The sequence below is a fragment of the Pelodiscus sinensis genome, chromosome 2, assembly GCF_052426305.1.
Source record: "Pelodiscus sinensis isolate ZL-2025 chromosome 2, ASM5242630v1, whole genome shotgun sequence".
Classification (NCBI taxonomy): Eukaryota; Metazoa; Chordata; order Testudines; family Trionychidae; genus Pelodiscus; species Pelodiscus sinensis.
Window position 1 is genome coordinate 152,079,998 of NC_143053.1, and position 27,915 is coordinate 152,107,912.

The following is a 27,915-nucleotide window of genomic DNA, read 5'->3' on the forward strand; positions in this document are numbered from 1 at the left end:
AAAAGTGTTAACCTGTGTTCTGGTAACATGTGGAATTATATAGACAAATATTTCTGATCCTAATCATTCTTTCTTTTAGAAGTTGCTAATTGGGATATGCTTTTGAATAAATAGGCGTTCATTTGATGGTGGTGTTTGTCTAAATCTGATAAACCATTCATTGCCTGAGCTGAGAAGGAGCACAAATAAAGGCCCTTATCCTGAAAGATACTGAGCATCTGCAACCAACACCTCATTTCACTGGCAGCTTTGTCTAAGTAGGAGCTGAGTGAAAAAGGTGGGTTAGGTGAGGACTGGTTCCCTTTTGGGAGTAGGGCGAAGTTACACGGTGCCCTGGTAACTCCAAGAGGGTATTTCATGAAGTACATGCAAGGCCACAAGCTGCACTATCCCACTGGATGCTGCGGTCTGCTCACTCAGGTCCACATTCTCTCTTTTCTCGTGTGCTTTGATATAACTCAGCCCTTGGAAGCTAAAGGGAGAAAAGCCTCTGTGCTCCCTCAAGCATACTGTTGCTAAAGGAAGGTTCTCTCCTAACGAGGGCTACATACAGTCTGGATGTAGTGAGGGCATCAAGTTTTGGACCATTTCTTTCAGTAGGAATGGTGGATGTTCAACACCTTTCTAGACCTAGCTCATAATGAGCATTAGAACCTGGGAGGGTTTTGTGAGTAGGATCTGTCAGTCTAGTATATCTATAGCAGGCAAATGCTGTACTGCTTAAAATCTTAGAACAGAAGAAATTTGGTTCCTCAGTGCAGTGTTGAGTTTTGAGTTCCCCAGCCTTCGTCTGAGTCCAAGGCTTGTCCCAGATAGGGCTGAGGTGCCAGAGCAAAACAAACTCAGAGGGGAGCTCATATTAGTAAGGTAGGGTACATTAAGTGATGAGCTAATAAACCATTTTGTTAGTCTTTAAAGTGCTGCATAGACCTGTCTTTTGTTTCAGCTAGACCAGACTAACATGGCTGCATCTCTGTCACTAAGGTAGGGTAAGTTGTGATTTCCTGAAGGCATGTGGTTTCCTAGAGGCTCCTGCTGAGGCAGCCTAGATCTGAATATCTTCAGTGAATGGCCATAAATGCAAATGAGCCCCAAGTACTCATTTGGAGTCACTCTACAATGACTTTCTAAAGGGTAGTACTTCCAAAGAGATTGCTTTTCTTAATGAGCAGATGGCCAAAAGTATAGTTCATTTGGACAGACCCAAACAATTTAAAAAAAATTAAAAAACAACAAATAGTCTAGTAGCACTTTAAAGACTAACAAAACATGTAGATGGTATCATGAGCTTTCCTGGGCGCAATCCACTTCTTCAGATGACAGGAGTATTAAAAAAGTCCAGATCCAAGAATAAATAAGGGCAGGGGAGGGGTTGGGGAGAGGAAAAAAATCATTTAGTTACCCTGCAAAAATTAGTTGGTTTGTTTATTTGTTTACTAGAAGATTTACCTAGTGTTGCTCAGGGTCCTTACCTCAATTTTTGATTTTTGGAAAATAAAATGAAAATGTACATGCTTCTTTTTAAGTCATTGCTCTGGGGTGGAGCTGGGGATGAGGGGTTCAGTGTGTAGACTGCCTTGGGGAGGAAGGACAACCCTAGTCCTCTCTCACTGCAGCAACCTGGGGCCAGGTGAGAAGGGCCTCTCTATGGCTGCTGCAGCAGGCATCGCCGAGGGAGGGCCCCATGTCCTCCACCTGGGGCAGATCCAGGTTTATCTGCCCTTTGCACTCCCCAGCCAGAGTGAGCAATACAGCAAACTGTGCACGTTCCCCTCGCCCCCTGGTGAAGGGGAACAGCCAGCAACATTCCTGTATGAATTGGGGGAGAGGGCAGGATTTTCAGCTCCCCCTGCTCTCCTTAAATGGCTCCTGGGGTGGACTTTTTGTACAACAAAGAAATGTGAACACTGATATTGGGGAGGATTTTGACTAACGAGTGGGAGAGACACTTCTTTGGGCCAAGTGACAGAGCAGGTTGTTGAAAGAGAGTCCTTAGGCTGAGAAAACAACACAGCTGTTTTCCGCCAGGTTTTAGATATTTCCAAACTTTGTGACTCAAGCTTCCATCACCTAGAAATGTTTTCTTAGTGTGCGACTGGATGTGTTTATTTCAATGTACCCTTCATTAGATTTTTTTAATTCTTTTCTTTGTAGAATTTGCCAATGAACAGAGTCCTGCAAATCCAGAGATATCCACTTTATATCTGCATCAGCAGATATCCGCAGCTCATTTTTGCAGATACAAATGTGGATGAGGATAAAAATTTGTATCTAGAACTCTGCAAATATGTGGAAATCTGCTTTATATTCACAGGTGTTTGCATCGGCAGATGTGGATATGGATATCCTTGGCTCATTTTTGCGGATACAGATGCAAATACAAATTTTGAATCCATACAGGCCTCTACCAATGAAGGCTGTTTTGACTTATGGCAAGCTTAACAGATTCTAGAAGCTTGTAACGCAGGAGCATCTAATTAAAAAAAAACCTTTGAGGAACATAAAATAATGTGGAAAATATTATGTGATCTTGTACTTAATGACCTTCTTATAATGTATATACACAGAGGGGCTGACATGATTGCACTGGCAGCCTTTATTGTGGCATTTCCTGACTTCTGAATGCTTGACTTTGCAACCTTAATCACTGTCTTTTAATGAAGTGGGTATGTATGTGTACTCCCTCCCCCCATTCTTCCCCCTCCTACATTTTAATTAGGCTGCCTCCTTCCTTAAGGTTGGCACACTTGGTGCTTGGCCATATAAGGTAGAATCAGGCTGGGCAGCCTAAGATGCTGTAGATGCCATTCCAAAATTGAAAGCCAAGGGTTTCACTCACAAGGTACCTGCTAAGATGCTTCAAATTCTGCAAAAGAAACCTGAGGTCAGATGGCCCCATGCTGACACTGAATGTAAACATTAACAAGAAATTTTTCAGGAGAGAGCAAAGGTGGATTGTGGAATTTATTTTAAGAATTTGGCAAAAGAAGCAGGAAAGGGAGTAGAATCTAAAAAATTACAACCTGCATTTAAAGCTATTCAGTTACTTCAATCCAAACCTGGACCTCGTGCAAGGTTTATGCTGATGAATAAGGCAAACAGTAAAACATGGCCAACCCAAGAAAAAAGTTCTCAGAAACGGAAGGAATAGTATGAAACTGCATTTAATCATTCTGAAATGAGTCCTTGGCCAGATGTAGATGTATTAGTAGTAGGTACAATCCCTGACACCAACACTTAAGTTGAAATACTTATATTGGAAGAGGTTTGCTCTGCCATAAAGAAAATGCTGCTGGACCCAAGAGCGTAACACCCTAACATTTCAGATTAGCCAGGGAGTTTTTAAGTGTAGCATGACACCAACATTTTGTCTGGTTGGGCAGATCCTATACTTGCTCTAAACTTGCTATACTTACTACAAGGGATGCTATATTTGCTCTTTGTCTTTTGTCTGAGCTCCATCAGAAATTCAGTCCTCCCTTGACAGCAGCATATGTTCTATGTAAAGGCACCTTTCAATTCTGTGGTTAGTGCTGTCCTGTAGAAGGCTCCACAAGCCCTGGCATCCCTGACACCCTGCTGAGGTTAATGCAAGATGTCCATTATGTCTTAAGAGTGGGTGTGATGGGGAACTCATAGATCTGACAGGTTTCACTCAAGATCTAAGAAGAAGCGGGGATGTGTCCTGGCTCAAGTCCTGCTCTGCCATGCAGTGAATTGGCTCTCTGAACTTATCTCCACAGATAGTGGTATAATGGTCAGTTCAGCTTTGTTTACTGACCTGGATTATGCAGATGGTGTCACCATCTTTGGCCAGGATGCAAATGACCTTAAAGATCCACTAGAGCAGTATTTCTCAAAGTGAGATCCATGGACCCATGGGGGCCCATGAAGAACATTCAGGGAATCAACGGGCTCTGCTGATCAACTTCTGCCCGTCTCTCCTGCCCCACCCCAGAGCTCCCTCTATCACTCCCAACCTTTCATCTGATCCCACCCCACAACTCACACACTCAGCCGAAGCTTTCACCTGCACCCTAATGCCCTGCCCCATTCTTGCGAGGGGGTGGGAGAGTGAGTGACAGAGGGAAGGGGGTTGAAGTGAGTGGGGGGTGGGTTTCAGAGAAAGGGTGGGAGTCCTGGAAACTTTTGAAATATAAATAGGGAGGTTGTCATTTTGCTAAAGTTTGAGAAGCACTGCACTAGATAGTTCAAGCAGAGCTACCTCAGGCTGAAAGGTAAGGTTTTCTTGGACAAAACCAAAAAATCTAGTGTGTCAGCACAAAAACTGTGATATAATACACCCATGGGGAAGAACAAACTGTGGAAGTAGCTGGTGATTTCATCTAAGTGGTTCATTGTCAACAAATGGGCATTAAGAAAATCCATTTAGAAGCCTCAGCCATGAAGGACCTGTACTGACATCTGGAGCTGCTCTGCCCCCTGCCACCAAAAAAAAGATAAAATTCTATTCAAAAGTATGAATTCAACAAAGCTGTGTCGTTTCAATCCTCTTGTATGGATCTGAAATATGGGAACTGCAAAACAAGACATTTGGAGGTTGACGGAATTTCAGGTGTATTGCCCGCAGTGACTAATGAGCATAACATGGTTTGATTTTATCAGTAATAGGCATGTATAAGGAAGAATTGGTCTCAAGAGGACTGACATCATCACCAGTCACTGCTAATTGGTACTTTTTGGTCAAAAAGCCCACTTTGGAGATAAAGGCCCCTTGACATCAGAAGGGACACTACCTAGCTAGAGATTGGCAGCAGGCTCATGGTTATCTGTGATTAACCTGGCTGCACCAGATCAGCAATAACTCGACAGAGTGTAAAGACTTGGAATAAAGCCAAACAAGGCAGCAATGGACATTTGGAACCATGGACCCTCACACTCTAAGGACAGGTCTACACTAAAAGGGAGCATTGAATCAAGGCTAGGTCTACACTACAAAGAAAGTCAGGAAAAGAGACACAAATTGTGAACTGCAATTTGCATATCTTTTTCCACTTTTCTTTTGAAAGAGACTTTTCTGAAATTTGGCGTGTCTACATAGCACGAAATTTTGGAAAAACCTTCTTTTTCGAGCCATCCCTTCTTCCTTTTGAAACAAGGTTTACAGGGATGGTGAAAGAATTTTTTTTGGAAAAGCAGATGCATTCCTTGGACATGGCATAGCTTTTCCAGGATACCTCCAAAAAAAGGTTCCCCTACCCTCTGAGTTCAATTTAGTGAGTCTTAAATAGACTCATTAAATCAAACTCCAAAAGATCGATCACGGCAGCATCGATCTTCCATTTAGATATGCCCTAAGTCTGCTGCTATTCTTTCCTTCTCCCTTTCCTTCACTCTGCCTGGGAGGCTCTGAGGCAGGCGTAGGGGAAGCATTGAGAGCACAGACAGTCTCCCTGCTGCCAGTTTCTATGCCTGTTGCCACAGCAGGCCCTGGCTGTGATTAAGAGCAGTTGTAGGGACATTACTGCTCAGCCCCTGCAGTCCTGGGATGGAGCATGCCTAATTGCTGTGTATGGGATGGTGCAAGTATCATCACGAGAGGGAATGGAACATGTCCAGTGCAGATAGAATCTCCAGAGAATATAGCGGTGAGACTCTAAGAAGCTTCTAATGAGGATGTACAAACTGAGTTTTTTTTAAAGCTTATACATTTGAGGGCATTTTCACAGGGACAGAAAAAAGCATATGTATGACATCTAGCTACCCTGGCTCCAAAGCATGGCAGTCCTGTAGTATCTCAATGGAAATACTTATAATAATTTATTAACATGGATATAGCAATGTGTTTTTTCCTAAACTCATTCTCAGAGATGGTTAAACTGTTTTAGCTAAAGCTTTCCAAAACTGATCTGCCCGAATCAGACTCCTGGCATGGAAAATTTCAGTCTCAACAGTTAAAAGTTTTTGGCAAAGTTATAAGCTACAGCAAAGTGCAGTGTTATAAATGGAATGGTTTGGCAACCTCAACTCTAGGCTTCGCTACTTGCACTGCTTAGTGTAGAATAGAACGACTGCTAAAAGTAACTTCCTTTTAAAGTACAAAGAGCCACATGACCAAAAAGATACTAGGTACCAATCTCTCTCAAATTAAGAGCTTGTGTTGGTTGTGCTTGTAGCCATGATGGTACATTTTGTACACAGTTCACTTATGCAATTATAATGTCTGCTTTAAGGGGTACAAAATGTAACAAGAAGATACTGCTCCTTGCTTTTCGGTAGTGGGTTTAATATATAGTGCTTGAAAAATTATTAATGGCTGGTCATTAGTAGATATAGTCTCTTTTCTCATAATACATGATTGTTTTAATTTTAAACTAGCACTTTGCTTGGCGAGTGTAATTATTGACAAAATGTCTGTTTGTCTTCATCCGATGATTAACTAAATCATCCTTTTCTTTCCAAGCAAGAGCTGTGTCCCTCTGCCCTAAATCTTCCTAGTTAGGAATGAGGGAGGGAAAGCAATTTAATTAAGTTAACTTTATTGACCCACTGGAGCTGTTGTTTAATGGTATGACTCCCTGGAGTCTGGCACAGGTAAATTGAATGAATGCCACAGAATATCACTTCCCTGCATTGCATATTTCAAACCTTTGCCAGGCAGCTTGGGATGAACAGCCAATCAGGGAAAAGGTTCCCCCCACCCAGCATAGATGGCATTTCCCATTATGCTCAGAACAATGTGCAGAGTGTTACCGATTCATGCCTGTGAGTATACTGAGATTGTATGTGCTATTCAGCTTTATATTCAGAAGACAACTTTTTCTGAATTGGCTTTTTAGCCATGTTTCAAAGATGCCTTTTTATGAAGGAAAGAAATCTAGCATGTGAATCTGAATGAATGTGCTGTGAGTACACCATTTAATATAAGTGCATCAATACATTCATTCTGCATGGGAAATCAGAATCTGATAGGATGATAAGAGAGCTCTTTGAGGGTTACAATTGTGATAAAATACTTGAGAATAAAATAGTCTGTTTCCTTGTCAGGTAATTAGGGATGATAAAATGAAAGCTAAATAGACTAGGAATGTTTCCCATTGATACTAGTGCTTACCACTTGTTAGGTTACTATTTTCTTCTATTGTTAAAATCAGTGTCAAAATGTTTTATTCATCTATAGCTACAGCAGCTGTTGCAGATGACTGGAACAATATGTCCTTTTCTGAACTATTCCATAAATACTGTTACTAGATGATAAAATAATGTAGTTTAGTCTGCTACATGTGGACTGCTAGTCAATTTCTTTTAGAGTAATGATAGACAAGTGGTTCAGTCATTCAACAGCAACTTCATTCATAAAATATGTAAAGCATCTTTGGTTAACACATGAGATCCAAAGATCCAGCACTACAACTCTGTATGAAGACTTACATGCTAATTATTGTTTTAGGGAAAAGTAAGCATCATAATTTTAATAGCAATTAACAATCCTTCCTTCTCCTCCCCCCCCCCCCCCCCCCGAAAACATGAGGAAGTTGCTGTTTTAGTTTTTGAGGGTTTTTCCCCTGTGTAGATCTGGAAAGATATTGTCAGAAAGCTTCAGGATAATTATTTTAATTTGAAATTCCTTTCTTAAATAAAACATGTGCACACGCAAAGGCTCTGTGCTCCTCAGCCTAGGTAGGGACACACTGAACCATCTCAGCAGCTTGTGCAAACTAGCACAGCTGAATCCAATGGCTATTGAGTTCAGGCTGAAGATCTGACCCATTGACTTCAATGGAATTTCTCAAAAGCATAAGGGGCCACTGGCATGCATCTGATTGCAGGATTGGGACTAGTGTACAATGATAGTTGCTAGTGGTAATATTGATTCTGCTTTGGGCATGCCCTGGTGTAGTCCTCTGGAGTAGCTATGAATATTTCTGTTCCTCTCTGATCTCCGGTATCCCGTTATGCCTTACTGAAGTTTGTAAAATACACCACATAATATTTTAAAGTAAATTTTAAAGTTGTGGCACAAACTAAAACCGTCCAGAAGATTCTCAGTAAAGATTAACCCCCTGTCTTGAATTGTGAGAGTGTGCACCATAGCCTCTGTGCTAAGATTTAATTCCAGGAGTTCTGTTGCTTTTAATTGAATTTTATTTTCATGTGGCTAGTTGTTAATTTTGTTTGTTTCATAAACGGAAAAAGCCTTCTATGACAGATTTTTTGGGATCTGTTCCAGTGTCCAGTTCTGATATCTTGTTTAATTATGCAACAGCTACCTAAAGACACAAAGACTGTATTCTGAATCTGAGACTGAAATGACATTTTTCAATACAGATGGTCTTATTTTGGGGCACTGGACAGGCATTAGATAGTTCCCTTTTTTTACTAGCAAAATGTGTGTGGTATTTAGTCAGTTAGGGTATGTCTACACTACAAAGTTAGTTCGAACTAACGTCCGTTAGTTCGAACTAACTTTCCTAGGCGCTACACTAGCGCTCCGTTAGTTCGAACTTAATTTGAACTAACGGAGCGCTTAGTTCGAACTAGGTAAACCTCATTTTACGAGGATTAAGCCTAGTTCGAACTAGCTAGTTCAAATTAAGGGCTGTGTAGCCCCTTAATTCGAACTAGTGGGAGGCTAAGGCTTCCCAGGTTTCCCTGGTGGCCACTTTGGCCAACACCAGGGAAACTCTATTGCCCCCCTCCCGGCCCCGGAGCCCTTAAAGGGCCACGGGCTGGCTACACAGTTTGTGCCAGTTGCAAGGCTGCAAGCACCTGTGCCAGCAGACCCTGCACCTGCCACAGGATGAGCCAGCCACCCGAGGGCTCCCAGCCCTCCAGTGCTCCCCAGGACCAACCTGGCGGCTCCCAGGAGCCTGCCCGGGGGCGCAAAAGGCGGGCGCCCGCTTGGTCAAGTGCGGAGATCATGGACCTCATCGAGGTTTGGGGAGAAGCCTCCAATGTCCACGATCTCCGCACTAGCCACAGGAACGCGGCCGTCTATGGCCGCATGGCTGCCAGCCTGGCTGCCAGGGGCCACCAGCGCAGCCGAGAGCAGGTCCGCTGCAAGGTCAAAGACCTGCGGCAGTCCTACTCCCGGGCCTGCCAGCCAAGGGCCAACCCAGAGGCCTGCCCCCACTTCCACGCCCTGGACCGCCTCCTGGGGGCTCATGCCGTCCCTGCCCCCTGGGACGTGATTGACCCCGGGGCAGAGGGCTCACTCCTGGAGACGGAGGAGGAGGAGGAGGGCTCTGAGAGCCAGGAGTCTGCCGCCAGCCTGCCCGGGACCCGGGATCCCCGAGGCACCCCACAGAGCCGCTCGCCTGCATCATCTGAGGCCGGGGAGGCGTCCACCTGTAAGTACTATCGTGTTCCCCTTATGTGTACGGGGGGCTGGGGCAAGAGGGAGCCCCGGGACCGTGCGCCTGGGCCTTGCCCACCATGGAGCAGCAGCTGGGGATCCTACAGGGGCCCTGGCCTTGCAGAGGGGAGCTGGGTTTCACACACCTGGGCCCCTGGGGTAATTGACCGCTGGTCTTGTTGCAGCACAGCTGCAGCACCTGGGACTGCAGGGCACACCACACCGCCTGCAGCAGCTGCCCGTGCCCGGGCAAGCAGGACAGCCAGGAACCAGGAGGAGTACCAGAGGCGGCACCTCCGGTTCCTGGATCAACAGCTCCATTTCCAGGACCACTGGGTCCAGGAGGACCTGAGGCTGCGCCGGAGGAGTCTGGAGGCCCTGGAGGAGCAGGGCCGTGCCCTGCGAGGCCACCTCCAGAGCCTGCTCGACCGCTTCCCATTTCCTCCTCCTGCTGCTCCCCCTGCTCCCCCTGCTCCTCCTGCTCCCCCTCCTGCTCCCGCTCCCCCTCCTGCTCCTGCTCCTGCTTCTGTTCCTGCTTCCTCCACACCCCCTGTCCCTCCTGCCCCCCCCCCTCCACAACCATTTCCCACCGACGCCCCCGGACCCGCAGTGTGGCGAGACGGGAGAGGCAGCCAGACTCCCACCCCTGAGCTTTCCTTTCCCTTCCTCCCTTCCCTCCCCTTCCAGCTCCCTCGTCCCAGGTTTCCCCCTCCCCTCTCCAACCCTCATTCCTCCCTTCCCGCACCCAGTTATGTTAAATAAACAGACGTTTTTGTTTCAAAAACAGGTGTCTTTATTTTACAGTAGATAGGGAGGGGAAAGTGGAAGGGGGGTAGGGTGGAAGAAGGCCCCAGTGGGGCATTCAGGGAGAGGTCAGTCCTCCTCCTCCTCCTCCACCAGGAAGCTCTCCCGCAGGGCTTCCCGGATCCGGACGGCCCCCCGCTGGGCTTCCCGGATGGCGGCGGTGCGGGGCTGACCGTAGTGTCCAGCCATGCGGTCAGCCTCAGCCATCCAGGCTGGCAGGAAAGCCTCCCCCTTCCGCTCACACAAATTGTGGAGCACACAACATGCCGCCACCACGGGAGGGATGTTGTGCTCGGCCAGGTCCAGACGGGTGAGGAGGCATCGAAAGCGGGCTTTCAGTCGCCTGAAGGCCCCCTCCACCATGATGCGGGCCCTGGTCAGCCTGGCATTGAAGGCCTGGCGGGAGGGATTGAGGTGCCCCGTGTAGGGCTTCATGAGCCAGGGCTGCAGTGGGTAGGCGGCATCCCCCACCAGGCACACGGGCATGTCCACGTCCCCGACCCTGATGTGGCGGTCGGGGAAGAAGGTCCCGGCCTGCAGCCGCTGGCACACGGAGGAGTTGTGGTACACCTGGGCGTCGTGTGCTTTGCCGGACCAGCCCACATTAATGTCCGTGAACTGGCCCCGGTGGTCACACACGGCCTGCAGGATCACGGAGAAGTACCCCTTTCTGTTGACGTACCGGAACGCCTGGTGTTCCGGGGCACGGATGGGGACGTGCGTCCCGTCGATGGCCTCCCCGCAGTTGGGGTAGCCGAGGGCGCCGAATCCCCGGATGACGGCGTCCGGGTCGGCGAGGCGGACCACCCTGCGGAGCAGCACCTGGTTGATGGCCTTGACCACCTGCGGAGAGAGACACAGCAAAGCGCCAATCAGTGGGGCGCCCGGGTGGCTGGGAGCGTGCGTGCCCTGGCAGTGCCCCGCGCCCCACTCCCGGAAGCAACCCCCCTGGCGGCATGTAGTACAGCCGGGACAGCCCGACCCCTCCGGTGCGGGGCGCTTTCACCTCCTCCCGCCCCCCCTTTGTCCCTGGGGCGGCCCATCCCCTCCTCGCAGCGCCCCTCCCCCCCGGCTCGGTGGCCGACGAGCGCCATACCTGCATGAGCACCGCTCCGACGGTGGATCTCCCCACGCCGAACTGGTTCCCGACGGATCGGTAGCTGTCCAGCGTGGAGAGCTTCCAGAAGGCGATGGCCACCCGCTTCTGGAGGGGGATGGCGGGCCTCATGCGAGTGTCCCTTCTGCACAGGGCAGGGGCGAGCCACTTGCAGAGCTCCAGGAAGGTGTCCCTCCTCATCCTGAAGTTCTGGGTCCACTGTCGGTCGTCCCAGCGCTCCAGGACGATGCGGTCCCACCAGTCGGTGCTGGTGTCCAGACGCCAGACGCGGCGGGGCACGCCGGTGCCAGGGCGCCGCCGCGGCTCCTCCACGGCCCCCAGGGCAGCCAGGTGAAGAGGCAGGGGGCTGACATTCACCAGGTGGTGCCAGGCAGCCTCGAGCCATTGCTGGCAGGCTTGCAGCAGCAAGTCCAGAACGTGCACCAGAAGGTGCAGGGCGAGCCGTGGCTCCATGTTGCCACCTGCAGCGGCCCTCCCGAAGGGAAGCACCGACACAGACGGGCACAGAGACCGACGCTTTGCTGTCCCTCGGCGAGGTTGGCAAGCAAGCAGGAAAAGCTGAGAACTGGCTGTCCAGGGGGGTCCCTTTAAGCACGAACCTCAGCCTCAGACAGCAGCCACACAAAGCAACTGCTGACCTGATGCCCTGCCAGAACCGGTTTCAGCTGCCCTTAAATGCCCCCCTGCATCCAATCAGTGTGGACGCGCTAGTTCGAATTAGCAAAACGCTAATTCGAACTAGTTTTTAGTTCTAGATGCGCTAGTTCGAATTAGCTTAGTTCGAATTAACTAATTCGAATTAAGTTAGTTCGAATTAGCGCTGTAGTGTAGACGTACCCTCATTCTCTAAGTCAGTGGTGCCCAACACAGTGCCTGTGGGCGCCATGGCATTTATGTGCGCCCAGGGCCAGCCCAAGCCATTCTTGTGCCCCAGGTGCATGGCACATGCACAGCCCCACCCCCGGGTGCTGGGCAGCCCCAAAAGTTTAGGGACCACTGCTCTAAATATTGAAAGAAGGAAGGAATGTGTATCAGATAAATAGAAAAAAAACCATTTCCCTGTGTTATTGTTTCCTTTCCTAAGGGAAAGCAGTGGAATAGAGTTGTGAAATGCCATGTTACACTGTTAAAGAAAACCCCACGCTGGTGGAGGAATATTATTTAGAGTGCATGTCTGATCTTTCATATTTAAAGCCAACTTCTGAACTCCTAGGCAAAGCCTGATTGAAAAAACTCTGTATTAGATGGATAAGCAAGGAGCTCTAGCATCACTGCTAATACAGTATGTGGACTGTAGATGCAGTGCCTATGTCAAGCCAGTCTCCACTCCCCTAAGTACAAGACAGTGGACAGCAGGTCTTTATGCATGTGTCTGAGAGGATGGAACAAATTTAGCACTAAGCGATTTGTGCCTGAAACTATTTCTGAGTACTGCCACCAATTTGTCCTGCTATTTAAATACCCATATATCATAACTGTGTTTTCTTGGACTGTGTTGTTTTACGTGGTTTCACCTCCTTGATTTCTACGTATTGACCATACACTCATTGTAATAGATATGAGTGAACAGGCTCAGATAAAATAAAAACTAAACACAATTTCAGAATGAAACAAGCCCATTCTTTGTATAGATCAGAATGGTTTTTGCATCCCTTTCCTTCTGCCAGCAGATGACACCATATAGAAAATGGAACAAGAAAGCCAATGTTGTGCTACTTCCTGCCTCCTTGGTCGCACTGCAAAAGCGACAAGGAGTCCTGTGGCACCTTATAGACCAACAGATTTATTGGAGCAAAATACTAACAGATATACTGGAGCAAAATCTTTCATGGGCAAAGACCCACTTCGTCAGATGCATGCCCGAGAAAGCTTTTGCTCCAATACATTTGTTAGTCTGTAAGGTGCCACAGGACTCCTTGTCACTTTTGCAGATCCAGACTAACACGACTACCCCTCTGATACTTGGTTGTACTGTGAATTTGTGGATCCACCCCACTTCTCTTTCACATCAGGCAATCACAGAGAGAGGAGAAGTTGTTTTCTTGAGTTTGTATGTTGGTGATGGTCTCTACCAAACTCCCAGAGTTCCTCTGGGCGGCGTCCACTGGCTCCCTTGACAGCTTTGAGGAGCAGTGGGCACTGTCCAGGGTTCTCTGCTCGGTGTCCCTATCTGGCTCCCTTGTTTTGAACCTGTGACCCACACCTCTTGATTCTTTTGTCATTATTTGTCCCCCGTTATTAGTTGGACATCGGTCCAGTTGTCCCTCCCGCAAGGCTGTTAAAAGGGGCTTTTAGAACGTGGGCGGGCTTTGCCCACGCACCTTCCCATGTTTTCAAATAGAACCAAGCTCCCTTGAAAATCTGGCGTATGGTTTCAGGTTCTAGCCTCTTCCACAATGTTGGGCTGGCTCATTTTTTCCACCTCTATTGTAATTGTTCCCCAATAAATGTTGTTTTCTTTTGCCTGTGCGTGGTGCTAGAAGTAAAAGTATATATGTGCAGGGCCTTTTGTTCACTAATAAATTAGGCAGTATAGATCCGTATTTCTGAATCATCCAAACAAACACCTTTTATTTTCCTTTTACATATCAATCCCATGCCTTTGTTTCCTTTCCAATTTAGGGGACAGTGATGCGTTTAGTTCTTGCATTCCTGAAAGAGAAGGACTCTGTTGTTTTCATCATCCAAACAATAGATATTGCCTAAGTGTAGACTTAATTTTCCTTTTCCAAGTGAGGCACAGAGTGATCTTTACCCATTGCTCTAAGTCTAAATCTTCTGAGTGTCAGTTTTGCCTACCCAATTTCAGATGTTACCAACATGAATTGGATCTTAATCTAAGAGCACAACACTATTTTAATTTTTCATCACCACTCATATACCAGGAACATGTAATAGCATGCTAATTTATTTTGTTCACATCAGCTAATCAATGTCAAAAGAACTCAGAAATCTGAACTATTTACTACTGCTGTACTTTGTGTAGAACTAAAGAATTACAATGCTCTCTGGTCTATAGCAAAACATTCATGATTCAATATTGAATTGAATACACTTATCTTAATAAATAATTACATGTGATATATACTGTACATAGAGCTGGTCAGGATACTTTTAATTAAAGAGTATTTTGTTTGAAAATGTCAATTCGTTGAAACTGATGCTTTCCCCTAAAGGGTTAATTTTTACTAGAAAAAGCTTCTTAAGTCCGGGGTGGAATTTCTCATCAAAAAAGGAGGGGGAAAAGGGAGGCAGAGCGTGGGCAGGAGGGAGAAACACAGTCAAGAATAGTCAATAGGCCAATAGTAAGGGCACTCCACCTGGAATGCAGTAATCCCAGGTCATGTATCTGATCCGAACCATTTATTGGCCAAGTCTAACTGTATACCTATGATGTCTCTGTGTGTATGTATTTCCTTGAATTTTTGGAACTTCTGCCAGAAGTAAAATCCAATAGGACCTGCCTAGAATAGCCTTGGGCAGTACAAACTCTGAGCATCCAGATTACTAGTCCTGTGATGATCTCTAATTTTAAATGGCTAATGTTATTTCAGCAGTTAGACAAACATCATGGGCTGAGCAGAGCAGTTTTATTAAGGGTGCAATAGTATTCTTCAATTTAAATGGCTATAAAGAAGTTAAAAACCAAGTTAGATTTATTATTGAAACAGAAGTTATATCTGCCAGTTTGTGGTTTGCATAATAAGAAGCAGGAGAAGGAGTAACTTGAAATATATCTTGGAAATAGAAAAATAAAACTGGAGATGATATTGTGCCATAAAGATTAGTTATGAAGAATTATTTTTAAAAATTTTCCATAGCCCCAAAACATTACTTCTCAACCCATCTTCTATAGATACAATATAATTTAATCAGTGACTATCCTGGGAAAGAATGTTCACAATATAACTGTCTCATGAACCTGTTTTTTAAAGAAACCCTGAAAAAAAGAATCCTAGGTATTATGGACCAAGTTCTGCTCACCGTCACACTCCTGTAACTGATCTGTGCAGGGCTGGTAGAGGAATAAAGCACATCTCCTCTGGTCTATTCTCTCCTTCACCACTACCACTTGGATCCCCAGAGCAAAGGAAGCCTTCCACTGCCCCAGCAGAGGGATAAAGGCTACCAAAGAGACAGCAAAGTCTCCCCTTTGCACAGAAAGAGATGTGTGTGCCAAAATAACCTTACATACATGGATCACAATTCACAGAAGTGTGAATTAGACTCCCTAATTCTAAAGAACAATCTTATACAGCCTGCTCCAGAGGAAAAAGCCTTCCACTGATTTTAAGCCATTGGGAGGCAGCAATGTACTTGCTAAGCCCAATGATCTTTCAGATGTATTTTGTCACATTTATTCTACTTATTGATCCTGTTTCCTTTCCCCTGATTTTGTATTCTGAACAATGATAACTGATTCAGAAGCTAAGACAGGTTCATTTGAATGGCAATTGTTTGAGGCTGATGTCACTGAACATACATTTTTAGAGGGTGGGAGGCATGTTTTAAAGAGTAGTGTTACATCTATCAAAGACATTGTGTGTGTTGCCCTTCATGGTACCTTTGTTGCTGTGGCGTTCCCTGCAACAGCAGCAGACCCAAAACAGATCCATCAGAAAAGGGGCAGGGTGGGGGTTGGAACTGGAGAAGATCCATGGAAAGAGTTCATAATCATTCATAGCCTGGAGTTCCTAGTCCCCAGTCTTCCAGCTACACTGGGTATGTATTTGGGTATTGACATGACCCAATATCATGTCCAGCTGCTGGGCCAAGAAACTGGGCTGAAGATTTGGGACATAGTGAATAAGTAAACGGGACTGGACTTTCTTTAGTGTCATCCTGCAAGCTTCCTGTTGGACGGATCCACTTCACATAAAGTCAGATAAGTCCAGTGATAACCAAGGCGGCACCTTTGCCAATCAACTTTCCAGGTTATCAGTGTCATCAATTTGCGCTCAGGTTAATCAGTCATGGGCCATTGTAGAGCTTTGCCTGGAAACACAGGCTTCCCGAGCGAAAGCAGCTTGTCATTTTGTGTGAACTAATGGGTTGACTGTATTACGGCATGTGTATTACATGCGTAATTCTGAATTATTCCCCATTCCAAGAGCACGCCTCTTCCATTACAACTAACCCGTCACTCTTCTAATGATAACTGTTGATATTTTGAAAGACCTGGATTGTAATCAATATACAGGAGTTATAGTTACTGATCCTTGAAAACTGGTACATAAACAATTATGACTATCTATGGTGTTCTCAAGCAAAGTAAGTGCTGTAATTCTAGTTAAATAAGAGATTGACTACATAATGGCCTATTTAAGGGCTTTACATCTGAGGGAGGAATTCAAAGAGAAAAATCTCATGAACTGTCTATAGATTTTATACTTTTTATTTCTGATTTTATTATAAGGTTCTATCTACCTAAAAGACAGATTATATATTTATGATATTTTTGTATTCAGATGCACCAGTTCCTGGCCACTATAATTAGTTGTGATCAGTGAACAGAATTTATATTATTTTCAACATCCAACCTCTTAGAAAGTGTCAGAAGTGCCACATTTGCTGGTACAGTATTGAGTTGCCTGTTGCTTGGCCCAGATAAAGAGCTTTGAAGATACGAGGGGAATTTTTTTTAACTGTAATTAATACAGCAGGCTTCGTCTACACTGTCCAGTCTTGCGCAAGAACATATGCAAATGAGGCACGGCCAGGGCAAAAAATGTCATGCAAAATCTTTTTAGCCAAAAATGCGGAGTTTGGTTGATTGAAACAATTTGAGCATTCTTGTCAATTTCAGGAAATTGCTTTCTAAGTAAGTAACTAACTAACTAAATAAACAAATGAACTATGGACAGTTATCTGAAAAGTCAAAATTGTTCATTTTCAAATTGACTTGGAAATACATTTGATTTTGTAATTTCTCTCCATTTTATTTTAAAACCCCCACCAACTAAATGTTTCAAACTTCAAAATCAAAACAAAGCATTTTATTTTGGGCCAACCAGAATGTGTTGGTCGACTCAAAATCACACTTTTTTGAGCATTTCATTTCACCATTAAAAAAAAAATCAGCTGAGCCCCAAATAATTTTTCACCATTTTTCAGTTCTGTTACTGAAACAAAAATTGGTTATTCACACTTCTTGAATTGCTAATCTCTCCCTCATGTTGGTATGGGGATGTGCACTGTGTACAGTTCATTGCTATATTCTAGCCTGAGAGGCCTGTGAGACAACAGACACAACATATTTCAGAAGAACTCTGCACAAGTTGCAAAAAATGGAAGAGTTTCTGGATTTCCTCCACACTGCATTCCTCTTAAGGAGGAGAGTTTGGGTACATCTACACAGCAGCATTATTTCAGAATAACTGACATTCTTCCAAAATAACAAAGAGCGTGTCTACACAGCAAGCCATTATTTCGAAATAATGTCGAGCTGGAGGACTTCTTACTCTGGCTCTTGTAATCCTCATTTCATGAGGAGTAAGGGAAGTCAGAGGAAGAGTGCTCTTCCTTTGACTTCCTGCTGTGTGTACGGTGCCTAAAGTGGAAATAAGCTATTTCCACTTAAGCTACACAATTGCCGTAGCTGAAGTTGCATAGCTTATTCTGACTTTAGCCCTGCTGTGTAGATGTGCGCTTTGAATACAGGGAGATTGGATGTGGAAGGAGTGAGAAATTGAGAATGAATGGGTAGGGTGGCAAAAAAAAGGGGGGGCAGGGAGGCTGGAAAGGATAGGGGAGTTTTCAGAAAGAAAGATCAAGAGGAACAGGAGGAGGAAGAAGATTTTCGAATGGCAAAGGGGAGTATAGACATTAAGGGACTTCTGGGAGGCTTACGGAATGGGGCAAAAGATGGAAAGAATAGGGTTGGGAAAGAGAAGAGAATGACACAAAGAGGAAGAATAGAAACAAAGGAGACCTATTTAGAGCAGAGCCCTTACTTTACAAACTGTGCATAAAATCAAAAAGTTCATAACATTGAACATCACAAAATAGCAGTGTGCAACTGCAAGTGCACTACATCACTTTTGTCTTATTCTTCACATCACAGCAGAACAATTTCCAATGCATTGAAGGCATTTGCTCTTCATTGACATCACTTCCATTGTGTGATTTATTTTTTTTCCCAGAAGAGGAACAGAGTTTCATACAATTGGTCTTTTGTAATATTGATGTTTCTAAAACTGAGGTTGTCAGTTATCGAGCAGTTTGATATGCTGGCTACTGTGAGGAATACCCTATCAAAGCCAGACAAGTGGCTACCATATCATCACTTCCACAATCCAAATGCACACGGAAGCCTGGAAACTTAACTTCATTTACAGATTTGATTCCTAGCACAAAGGTATGAATAAAGACATTGGTTGGATGGCCCACTACATTCCACATCCTAATGACATTAAAAAACCAAACAATGGGTATTTAAGAACAATTTGCAACTTCTCTATCAGCTTCATGTAGCATGGAGACTCTAATTCACTATTTCTTTCCCTTTTTTTCACTTCTCTCCCCCCATCACCTATTTATTTCAAAAATGGACCTTTAATAACTCCGTTTCATCTGAAGAAGTAGGTTGTGCCCATCAAAGCTCATGTTACCATCTATATGTTTTGTTAGTCTTTAAGGTACTGCAAGACTATTTGTTGTTTTTTAAGTTTCTCCAGTTACAGATTAACTCAGCTACCCCTCTGAAGCATTTGAACATATCATCACTGTTCGCTTTACTGTTGCAAACATTTTATGATGGCCATATTATTTTGTATCATTTTGTCATGTGACCCTGACAGATCATCCAAGCTAAATAGGGTTAAGGCATATATGAGTACTTAATGGGGGGCCAATTAGGAATAATAAGTGCTACATGCAGTTATTCAGTTCTAGAGAATTAACGAACCACAATCTTAGGGCTACAATGCCACTTAAGGTATTGTGTTTTATCTGAGATGTGAATCAAGATCCTGACAAAGAAGGCCTTAAAGTGGTAAGTAAACCCAGTGCTCCTGGCCAAATTTCAACTCATAGTCATCCTTAGTAAGTAATTTTAAAAATCATATGAAATATTTTGTTCATGTAGCTCTATCCCATGTACAGCAGCTCTGCAGCTTAGAAATGAATTGGTCAAATAGATTTGGGCAGGAAACAAAATTTTACTGGTGATATGAATCATCTTCAATAAAGAACTCAACTATGTTCTTCCAACATCCAATTTCCCATACAGTCAGTGAAACATCTAGAGTTTATTTCACAAGGGTGTTCTTAGAATTAGGTTGTTTTTGTTAATAAAACAAACTTTTCTTATTTGGATGAAAGTTGTTATGAAAGACCAAATACTTATGTATTAAGCATTTATTGTTCAAGGATGCAGATGGTTGTATATTTAGTTTTTTACACAATAAACATAATATGAAAGGACCACATAAAGGGGAGCAAATAACCATGTTTACTAATTATACACATGCAAGGTGTAGCTATTATACCCTTGCTCTGGCAGGTTCTATGCATTGAACACAGAGCCACTAGAGCACTCACAAACTACTTAAAGGTATATTACCCAATTCTGATACACTGGCTGGTTGACTATATTAGAGGACTGATATTAACTGATTATTATATAATTTGCTGCTGGTTACAAAGTGCTTTATCTTACAACACTAAACTGAGAAAAAATTTGAATTAAATAAAAAGCCTAAAAGAAAGTTAGAAACACAGCTTGAATATTTTATAAATGGAAGGAGAATTTTGAGTCTGAAAACAAACCTGGCTATTACATTTAGGGCCAATGGTATTTTGTGTGGGGGGGGGGGGGAATAACAGTGTTTAGGATACCCTTCAGATGTTGAAAGAAAGAAAGAAAGAAAGAAAGAAAGAAAGAAAGAAAGAAAGAAAGAAAGAAAGAAAGAAAGAAAGAAAGAAAGAAAGAAAGAAAGAAAGAAAGAAAGAAAGAAAGAAAGAAAGAAAGAAAGAAAGAAAGAAAGAAATTAATTTCTGGTTTCGAATGTATAGTAACCAGTGCTTTTTTTGTGTAATTTAAAAAAAAAAAAAAAAAGGTACTCCAGGGAAAAGTTGTTGAGCTCTAACTGGAGGTGCCGGTACTGCATCTGGAGGTGCCGGTACTGAGTACTGGGCAGTACCATCATAAAAAAAGCACTGATAGTAACGTTCTTCATTATCCAAAAAAGAAGTTTCTTATTTTAATACAGAGTAAGGAAAGCTATTACAGATACAAAATTTGTTGGAAAATAATAGTATTAGGAAAAAGGGCAAAGTTTTCTGGTTTTGCTACATGTTAAAATATAGATGGATTGTAGTCAATGTAGTTAAACCACTTATCTTCTTTGTGCTTCAGATGTAGAGTGAGATTCTGCAAGCATTCTACATTCAGAGCTCCCATTGGGCCACAGAATACTAGCTGACAGGCAATAATAAGGGGAAATGTGTGCTTTTGGTCTCTGCTAAATTTAATTTATCTAATAACGGTTTTTAAATTAAAATCATTCTGACAAATGATCTGTTCTCATCACCATTTTAGCCATCCTATCCAAGTTAATTAAATGACATTTTAATGCTGTTTATGTAGTTTTATTTTAAATGTTCTGTATGTGTCAAAGACAAAGTAAAGTGCCTATTTTTGGAACACGTTCAAACCCTCACAAACTTATTAGCTTTGAATGAATTTTAAACTGATAGCTTTTTAAAATTGTGGTTCATCATTTTCAGTTATCAAACACTGCTTTAGGGGGGGTTTCATAGCTTATAGCATGAGAGGACCAAATTTTGCTTCGTGTTTGTATATTGTCTATGAAAAGACGTGGATAATTTTTCAAACATTTCCCCTATTGTTTATAATAACTCTTGAAATGTAATTCTGTTTTCTCCATTGTATGTTGCATTTTTGGATTGCTAATAAGAGCTCATGTGTGCTATGTCTGCTCCTTGTTTTCTATCCTCAATTTGTGTGGTGGTTTTCTGTGGTTAAACAGCTACTGCATTCTCTTCCAGAGGTGACTGCCTTGTAATAACTGCCATTTTCATTTTGGTAGTTAATTATTAATAAGATAATATATAAATATAGTATAATATAGATATTATAAATCTATATATAGTATAAATATAGCTAGAGAATATATGATGCTGTGATGTGGTATAAAAGTACTGTCACCTTGAATTTGGGGTAGCTGCAACTGTTGTACTAACAGAAGCTACCCAGACGCCTAGATTGCAAACTCAAGTAACAAAAGTATGAGATGTTGTGAATGACCAGGACTCAGGGTTTTAAAAAGAGCTAGATAAATTCATGGAGACTAAGTCCATCAATGCCTATTAGTCAGGATCAGCAGAAATAGTGCCACTAGCTTCTGTTTTTCAGAAGCTGGGAATGGGTGACGGGATGGATCACTTGATGATTATCTGTTCTTTTCATTCCCTCTGAAGCACTTGGCATTGGCTAGAGAATACTGGGCTGGATGGACCTTTAGTTTGACCCAGGGTGACCTTTAGTCTGACCCAGGGTGACCATCCTTCCCATTTTTACTGGGACATTCCCTTATTTAATCCCTTTACCCGGTGTCCCAACTTTTTTTAAAAAATTAGCATATTGTCCCATATTTCCCTGCAGAGGAGGAAAGGGAGCTGCCGGCATGTGGGGTTTCAGCCCCATAGTAGAGGGAAAGGAGGGGAGGAGCTGCCAGTGGTTGGAGCTCCAATCACCAGCAGCTCCCCTCCCTACCCTGTATGCTGTGGGGCAGAACTTCATCTCTGTACTTCACCCAGTATGGATGCTGTTAGGTTCTTAGGTTCACCCAAACTCTTGCATCATTATCAACAATGTGACCTCAGACACTTTCAGCCTCTTCTGAGGTAGTAGGCAAGGACACTCATTGTCTCTATTACTTTTTTATTTGGCTCTTGAAGCCTTGGTAATAGCTATATGAGCTCATCTAGATATCCAAGGCATGCATCTTGGGTCCCTGGAATATAAATTGATGTTACATTCTGATGAGGCCCTTTTGTATATACCCAAACTAGAAACCACTATTCCAGCCCTCCTACCACTAATTCAGAAATTCAGAGAAATATCTAATTACAAAATGGGAAAATTGGAAATCTCCCGCTTATCATGTAGTGGGCCTTTTTCTCAGTAGAATTTCCTTAGGCAAACTGATGCAATTAAGTACTTAGGTATAAAAGTACCAAGAAACGTTAACAAATTAGTGATAAATTTTGACTCTGTACTCTCTGATAACTAGTGACATGAAAGTATTATCTTTTCATGAGCCCGTGGGGAAGGGTTGATATGGCGGTTAAATTTAATGAAGGGCGTGTTGGGGCTCAAGCATTTTTGTTTACATTTGTAACTGATGTGGCAAGCCTAGAGGGAAGGGCTCAGCCCTGGTAAGCCCTGGCACAAAAGAAACACTGGGTTAATACAATAACAATGAATATTCTACCTAGGTTCCTCTGTATTCTACGCAGCCTACCTGCATGTAATCCTTCCATTTTGACGCATGAAAGGAGATTTCCAAAACAAAACCTGTTATGGAATTTTGTCACAACTCTAGACAGTTGATCAGTGGTGTAGCGGGGTGGGGGGAGGACAGTTGCCCCCGGGTGCCACGCTAGTGAGGCGCCAATTTAGCCCCCTCCACTCCCCCTGTCATCTCTTGGCTCGCCTGCTTCTCCACCGCCTGCCACTGCTGGCTGGAACCTCCTCCCTGCTTTTCTGCCCCCAGCCTGACCCTTCTTCATCTCTTCTGGTGGGTTAGTGAGTGAGGGGGCCCTGCCCCACACTGGAGAGAGCGGGAAAGACATGGTACAAGCTCCCCGCCCCTCTTCCCAGGGTCAGGCTCAGCCATGTGCCACGTCTGGGGCCCTGCCGTGAAGTGGTAGAGGGGGGCAAATTTTGCCTTTGCCCCAGGCACATCACACACTCGCTATGCCTCTGAGTCTGGTATCCTGGAGAAAATCAGCAAACAGGTCTGACTGAAAAATGTGGTGTAAATTCAAATGTTGACGCAGAGAGACATATTCAGCACCATGTAGCCAAAGTGTCTCATATTCTAGCATTTTTACAAGATGACTTTGATCACGGGTTGTAGGGTAATAGCTTAAAAAAGCATGTTTCTTCACTGTCAATAATTTTAATTCTATTGAGAGAGTCTTCCATTTCCCATCAAAAGGACTTATGCTGCTTCATCCTAGCAATTTAGTTCTTGTGTCCTTCTGAGATGCATTGAGCTCTGTCTATTTGAACATTGTGCTCAGTGCCAGAAAGCAGGTGCCCTTTGAATCTATGGAATCAGATTTGTTGTTCTACCTGATTGTCAAAATGACCTTTTTGACTGTTGTCCTCTCAGTAAAAAGGCAGGGTATTTGAGTTGGGATCCTGACAGAGACCTGCAGAATTGCTGTTTGCTTATCTGAAAACTTTCCCATCCCTTCAGGAATAGGTCCAGAGATCCAGCCTTCCCTGAGAATATACTAAGGGAGACCACTTTCACTTATGGTAAAGGTAAGCAACCACAAAATCTCTGAGTTTCAGGTTATGTGTACCCAAGTATATAAGCACCTAACAATTTTAGAGAAGTACTATTACCCCTATTTTACAGATGGGGAACTGAGGCATAAAAAGACAGAGACTTGCCCAAGGTCTGTTGTATTGCCATGAGTTGAACAGCTGTGTCCTGGCTAATCACTGAGGGTATGTCTACACTAGCTCATTAGTTCGAGCTAGGTAGGGTAATGAGGGCAAGCGGAGTTGCAAAGGAAGCCCAGGATTTAAATATCCCGGACTTCATTTGCATGTTCCTGGGCGCCACCGTTTTTAAATCCCCCTTAGTCCAAACTCCATGCCCGCGGCTACATGTGGCACGGACTAGGTAGTTTGAATTAAAGATCCTAATGGAATGAGGAGTAACGGTAGTTCAAATTAGGATCTTTAATTCGAACTACCTAGTCCGTGCCATGTGTAGCCGCGGGCACGGAGTTTGGACTAAGGGGGATTTAAAAATGGCGGTGCCCAGGAACACGCAAATGAAGCCCGGGATATTTAAATCCCGGGCTTCATTTGCAACTCCGCTTGTCTTCATTACCCTACCTAGCTCGAACTAACAAGTTAGTGTAGACATACCCTGAGGTAATTTTTCTCTATATAATGTTCAAAAAAATTTTAAAGGGATGGAATAAAATATGCTATGGGATTGGAGATAAGAATTTACCAAAAGTCAGTCTTGGTTGGCTACCCTTCTTCTCCTGATTTTGACTCTTACATTGAACAGTTTTCTCTTTCCTGGTCTCCTACTATTAGTTTTTTCTTGTGGCTGCACCTAACGACAGTGTATCTGGCCCAGGGTGTTCTATGATTTGTCAAAGAACACTCTAAGAAAAGTAGCTTTGTATAAGGTTTTGATAGCTCTGACATGAAATGCCAATATTTACCTAAATTTAAGTATTGTCTGCTAACATCAATACAATATGTATTTTCATGGTACTTTATGATGAAAAACTGCTAATAGAAACTTAAAAGCTTTTCTTATTTTTAGATGTATTATTAACTCTAGAGCCCTTTAGTAGCTGCCTGGTCAAATGCTAGTCAAATTCCGCAGTAGCACAATGATTGCACTTGCACTTTCATTGCACCAACATATTGAACCATCTACCACCTGCCTTTGCATCAAGAATTTCCTTACATGCCTTCTCTTCTATAAAATGATTGAAAAGCAGAATGTACAGAGCATATTAAAAGATCTGATCATTTTAGGCAAGATATCTTATCTTCCTGAGAATGAGATTGTATTGATTTCTCTGGTGACAGAATTGAAATCCCCCTCAAGTCAATTTTTTGTATGTTTAGGATTTTTTAAAATTCATATGTCCCTTGTTAGTGTTTCTATAACTGCTAAGGACAATATTTGCTAAAGTTCTAGGAATATGGAAGACCAAAATTAAGTTGAGCTCTGTCTCCCCAGCAGGCGAACTATTTTGAGCAGAAAAACATTTTGCTTTATGGAAGCTAGACTATAAAAGGCATACATAACTGTAATAGTCTTAAATGATGAATAGTATTGTGCCATTATTCATATTCAGAAGTGCAGCTAATGTCCTTGGTCTACATTTTGTATGAGCTATGCTAATTTTCTTTTTCAAAATACAGATGAACGTGAGCAGCATTTTGTTTTCTAACCCTAAGCCAAACCTCTTCACTGGAGATTTTTAATCTTTCTGAAAGCTGACTGTGTTTATCTGGAACTGTTCTTCATTTTATCTAGCTATTTTGCATATCTATATATAAATAAAAACAAAATATTTCCCCCCTTTCGACACCAACCAGTTAGCCAATATTTGGGGTCTTACAAGTTGTTTCCGTTAAGGGGAGAAACTGATGATGGAGTCAGATACCTTTGATGGAATCCTGTTTATTTACAAAGAATGTACACAAAGTCTTCTTTACCTAAACATAGTAAGATTCAAACATCAGACAGCTTTCTTTTGTCACGGTTCCAAGCCTCTTTGCAACTAGCACTCTACCTAAAGGGTTTGTCTCTTATGTTTTTCTTAGGGCCACACTACAAGTGCTTCTCTGGCTGGCTGGCAGGCTTCACTGCCTTTCTGTGATCTTCTGTGGTGTTTCTGCTGCTTCTTTCATACATTTCATACATACGTCACTCTATCCAGCATCCTCTAGTTCCTTACCTTTGTGTTCAGACTCCAGAGAAGACCCCCCAAGCTAGCACCTACTCCTGCCTTGCATGGGAGCCCGCATTTTGAGCAGCAGCTCCTGTTTCCTCAACTAAAGGAGCTTAAGATGTTTTTTTACATTTATCCTAAATTAAAGGTATCCATTAAACCTATCTGCTTTAGCAAAGTTTCACCCAACCCCCAGCTTAACAATATTCATGTATGTGAAATATTAGGAAAATAGAGTGTTAAGGGCACAAACACGTCACTTCTTTGAACTCTTAAAAGGCAGGATGGTAAGTGGTTTTGAATTATTTTTAGCTCTGTAGCTAGCAGTGAATAAATACATTATTTAGACCTTTTACCAAAAACACAGTAATTTCTTCTTCGTACCAGTCAACCAGCAACACCTTCTTACACCCACTAGCACAGTTAGTCATTTCTTTTGTGAATCTTTACAAATAAACTAACCCCGTATTCAAATATAATTGAAACAACTTGGTGTGTGTGCTACTGTAAGGAAAAAAATCAGCTGTTACCTTAACACTAACAGGCAAAAATAACTTTGGAGCCTGCCTCTGCTCCTTGGAGCTAGTGGCTAATTGTTTTTCTCAGAAGGTATTTTGCTCTTTTAAGCGCTTGTGAAATGAACAATACACATTGCCCTTTGCAGCGACAGTCTATCCGTATATACTATTTGAGGGCTCTGTCTCTTCGAGCCTGACTCCTCTGTGACCTTTGTCTGTGTCTTGTGCAGTGCTGGAGTGTAAAGGCTGTTCCTTCTGAACAAGCAGTGAGCTAGGCAAGGACCTAAAAGGAGACTCTCCCTTTGTGAGCATTACACCCCAGTAAAAAATTTCCCCCTCTCCTTACCTCATATTCGATCCAGGGCATGTCTGTTTCCCTGCTGACACAATACTTATTCTTCTGCAGAATGAAATTCACCCCTGACAAGAGGGCCAGCGCAACAACCTGGGTACCACTTCAGGGCTTATTAGGGATTTTGTTGGTGCAGTAGGCCTTGTGGTCGCTGTGTCAGGAATTTCAGGCCAGCAAAGTAGACATGTTAGCTTTGTATGATAATGACATTAGGGATCCTCCAAGGAGCAGCCTACATCCCTGACATGCAGAAAGGTTATTTTTATTCTACTCAAACTGCAGTCAATGGAGAGGAATGTGTAAGAGGCCATGGCTGGATAATAATTTTAGCTTCTTCCCCCAGACAAAAGATGTGTTCTTGAGGTGAGTATGAGGGAGTCATTTGCCTCTCTCCTCTATAATATTCCTGGAGAAGCAAATGGATGTTCACTGGCACAAGGAACAAGACTGTCAATGATGAAAAATTACTAAAGAGGCCATCAAAAGTTGAGACCCTTTGGGAAACAATGACCCACACTGCTGGTGTCCTTCCCTCTCATCTCACCTTATTAATTGAAAAAATGTATAAAAAATACTATGGCTGATTCATAGCCAAATGACCCCTCTTCTGTTCTATAGACTTTGTTCTGCTGCCCAGATCTCCACGAGTGCCTTTTAGTAGTGCATTAAGCAACATGATTAACCTCTGTCATATGTGATTTGTTCACTCTTAGCCTCTCCCCAAAGAATTGTGGGCAATGGAATGTTTTGGTAGTTTCATTGTATTTTAATAAAAATGTTCTGGTTGCCATATGGTTATATTAGAGAAGGCCAGATTGAAGTAGTACCATTTGTCTTTGGAGCAGAAGGCAATGAGGTTTCTGATGGTCCTTAGTTTCTGTGTGAGTTCATTCCATAGTTGCAGATCAACTCCCCAAAAAAGGAAAAACTTAAACAACGAATAGTCTAGCAGCACCTTAAAGACTAACAAAGCATGAGCTTTTGTTGGCATAGACCCCAAAAAAGTTCTGTCTCCTGTATAGAAAAGATTTACCTTTATGGAGAAAGCTCCACTGTGCCAAAGGAGTGTAGTTGTCAACCATGGTCCTCATCCTACAGGTTTAGGTAGTCTAGA

The 27,915-nt window shown here is 43.3% G+C and overlaps 2 protein-coding genes across 5 annotated transcripts in view; both read left to right on the forward strand.

The window, feature by feature from the left end:
• Window positions 1-27,915, forward strand: part of LOC102455363 (poly(rC)-binding protein 3-like) — a 693,079-nt gene that overhangs the window by 476,982 nt on the left and 188,182 nt on the right. Inside the window, exon 1 of one of the 4 annotated variants that reach the window (XM_075921617.2) lies at window positions 6,630-6,726. The exons of 2 other annotated variants lie outside the window; for them this stretch is intronic. The gene's annotated coding sequence lies outside the window, so the exon portion shown is untranslated. Of the gene's footprint in view, window positions 1-6,629; window positions 6,727-23,668; window positions 23,758-27,915 lie in introns of those variants that run through there. One more of the 4 variants, XM_075921616.2, reaches the window with a different exon arrangement.
• Window positions 8,665-10,078, forward strand: LOC149525353 (uncharacterized). Its single transcript, XM_089776007.1, has 2 exons — window positions 8,665-9,311; window positions 9,507-10,078. Exons 1-2 carry the CDS (start codon window positions 8,762-8,764, stop codon window positions 10,076-10,078), a joined length of 1,122 nt encoding a protein of 373 aa, XP_089632133.1. The 5' UTR covers window positions 8,665-8,761.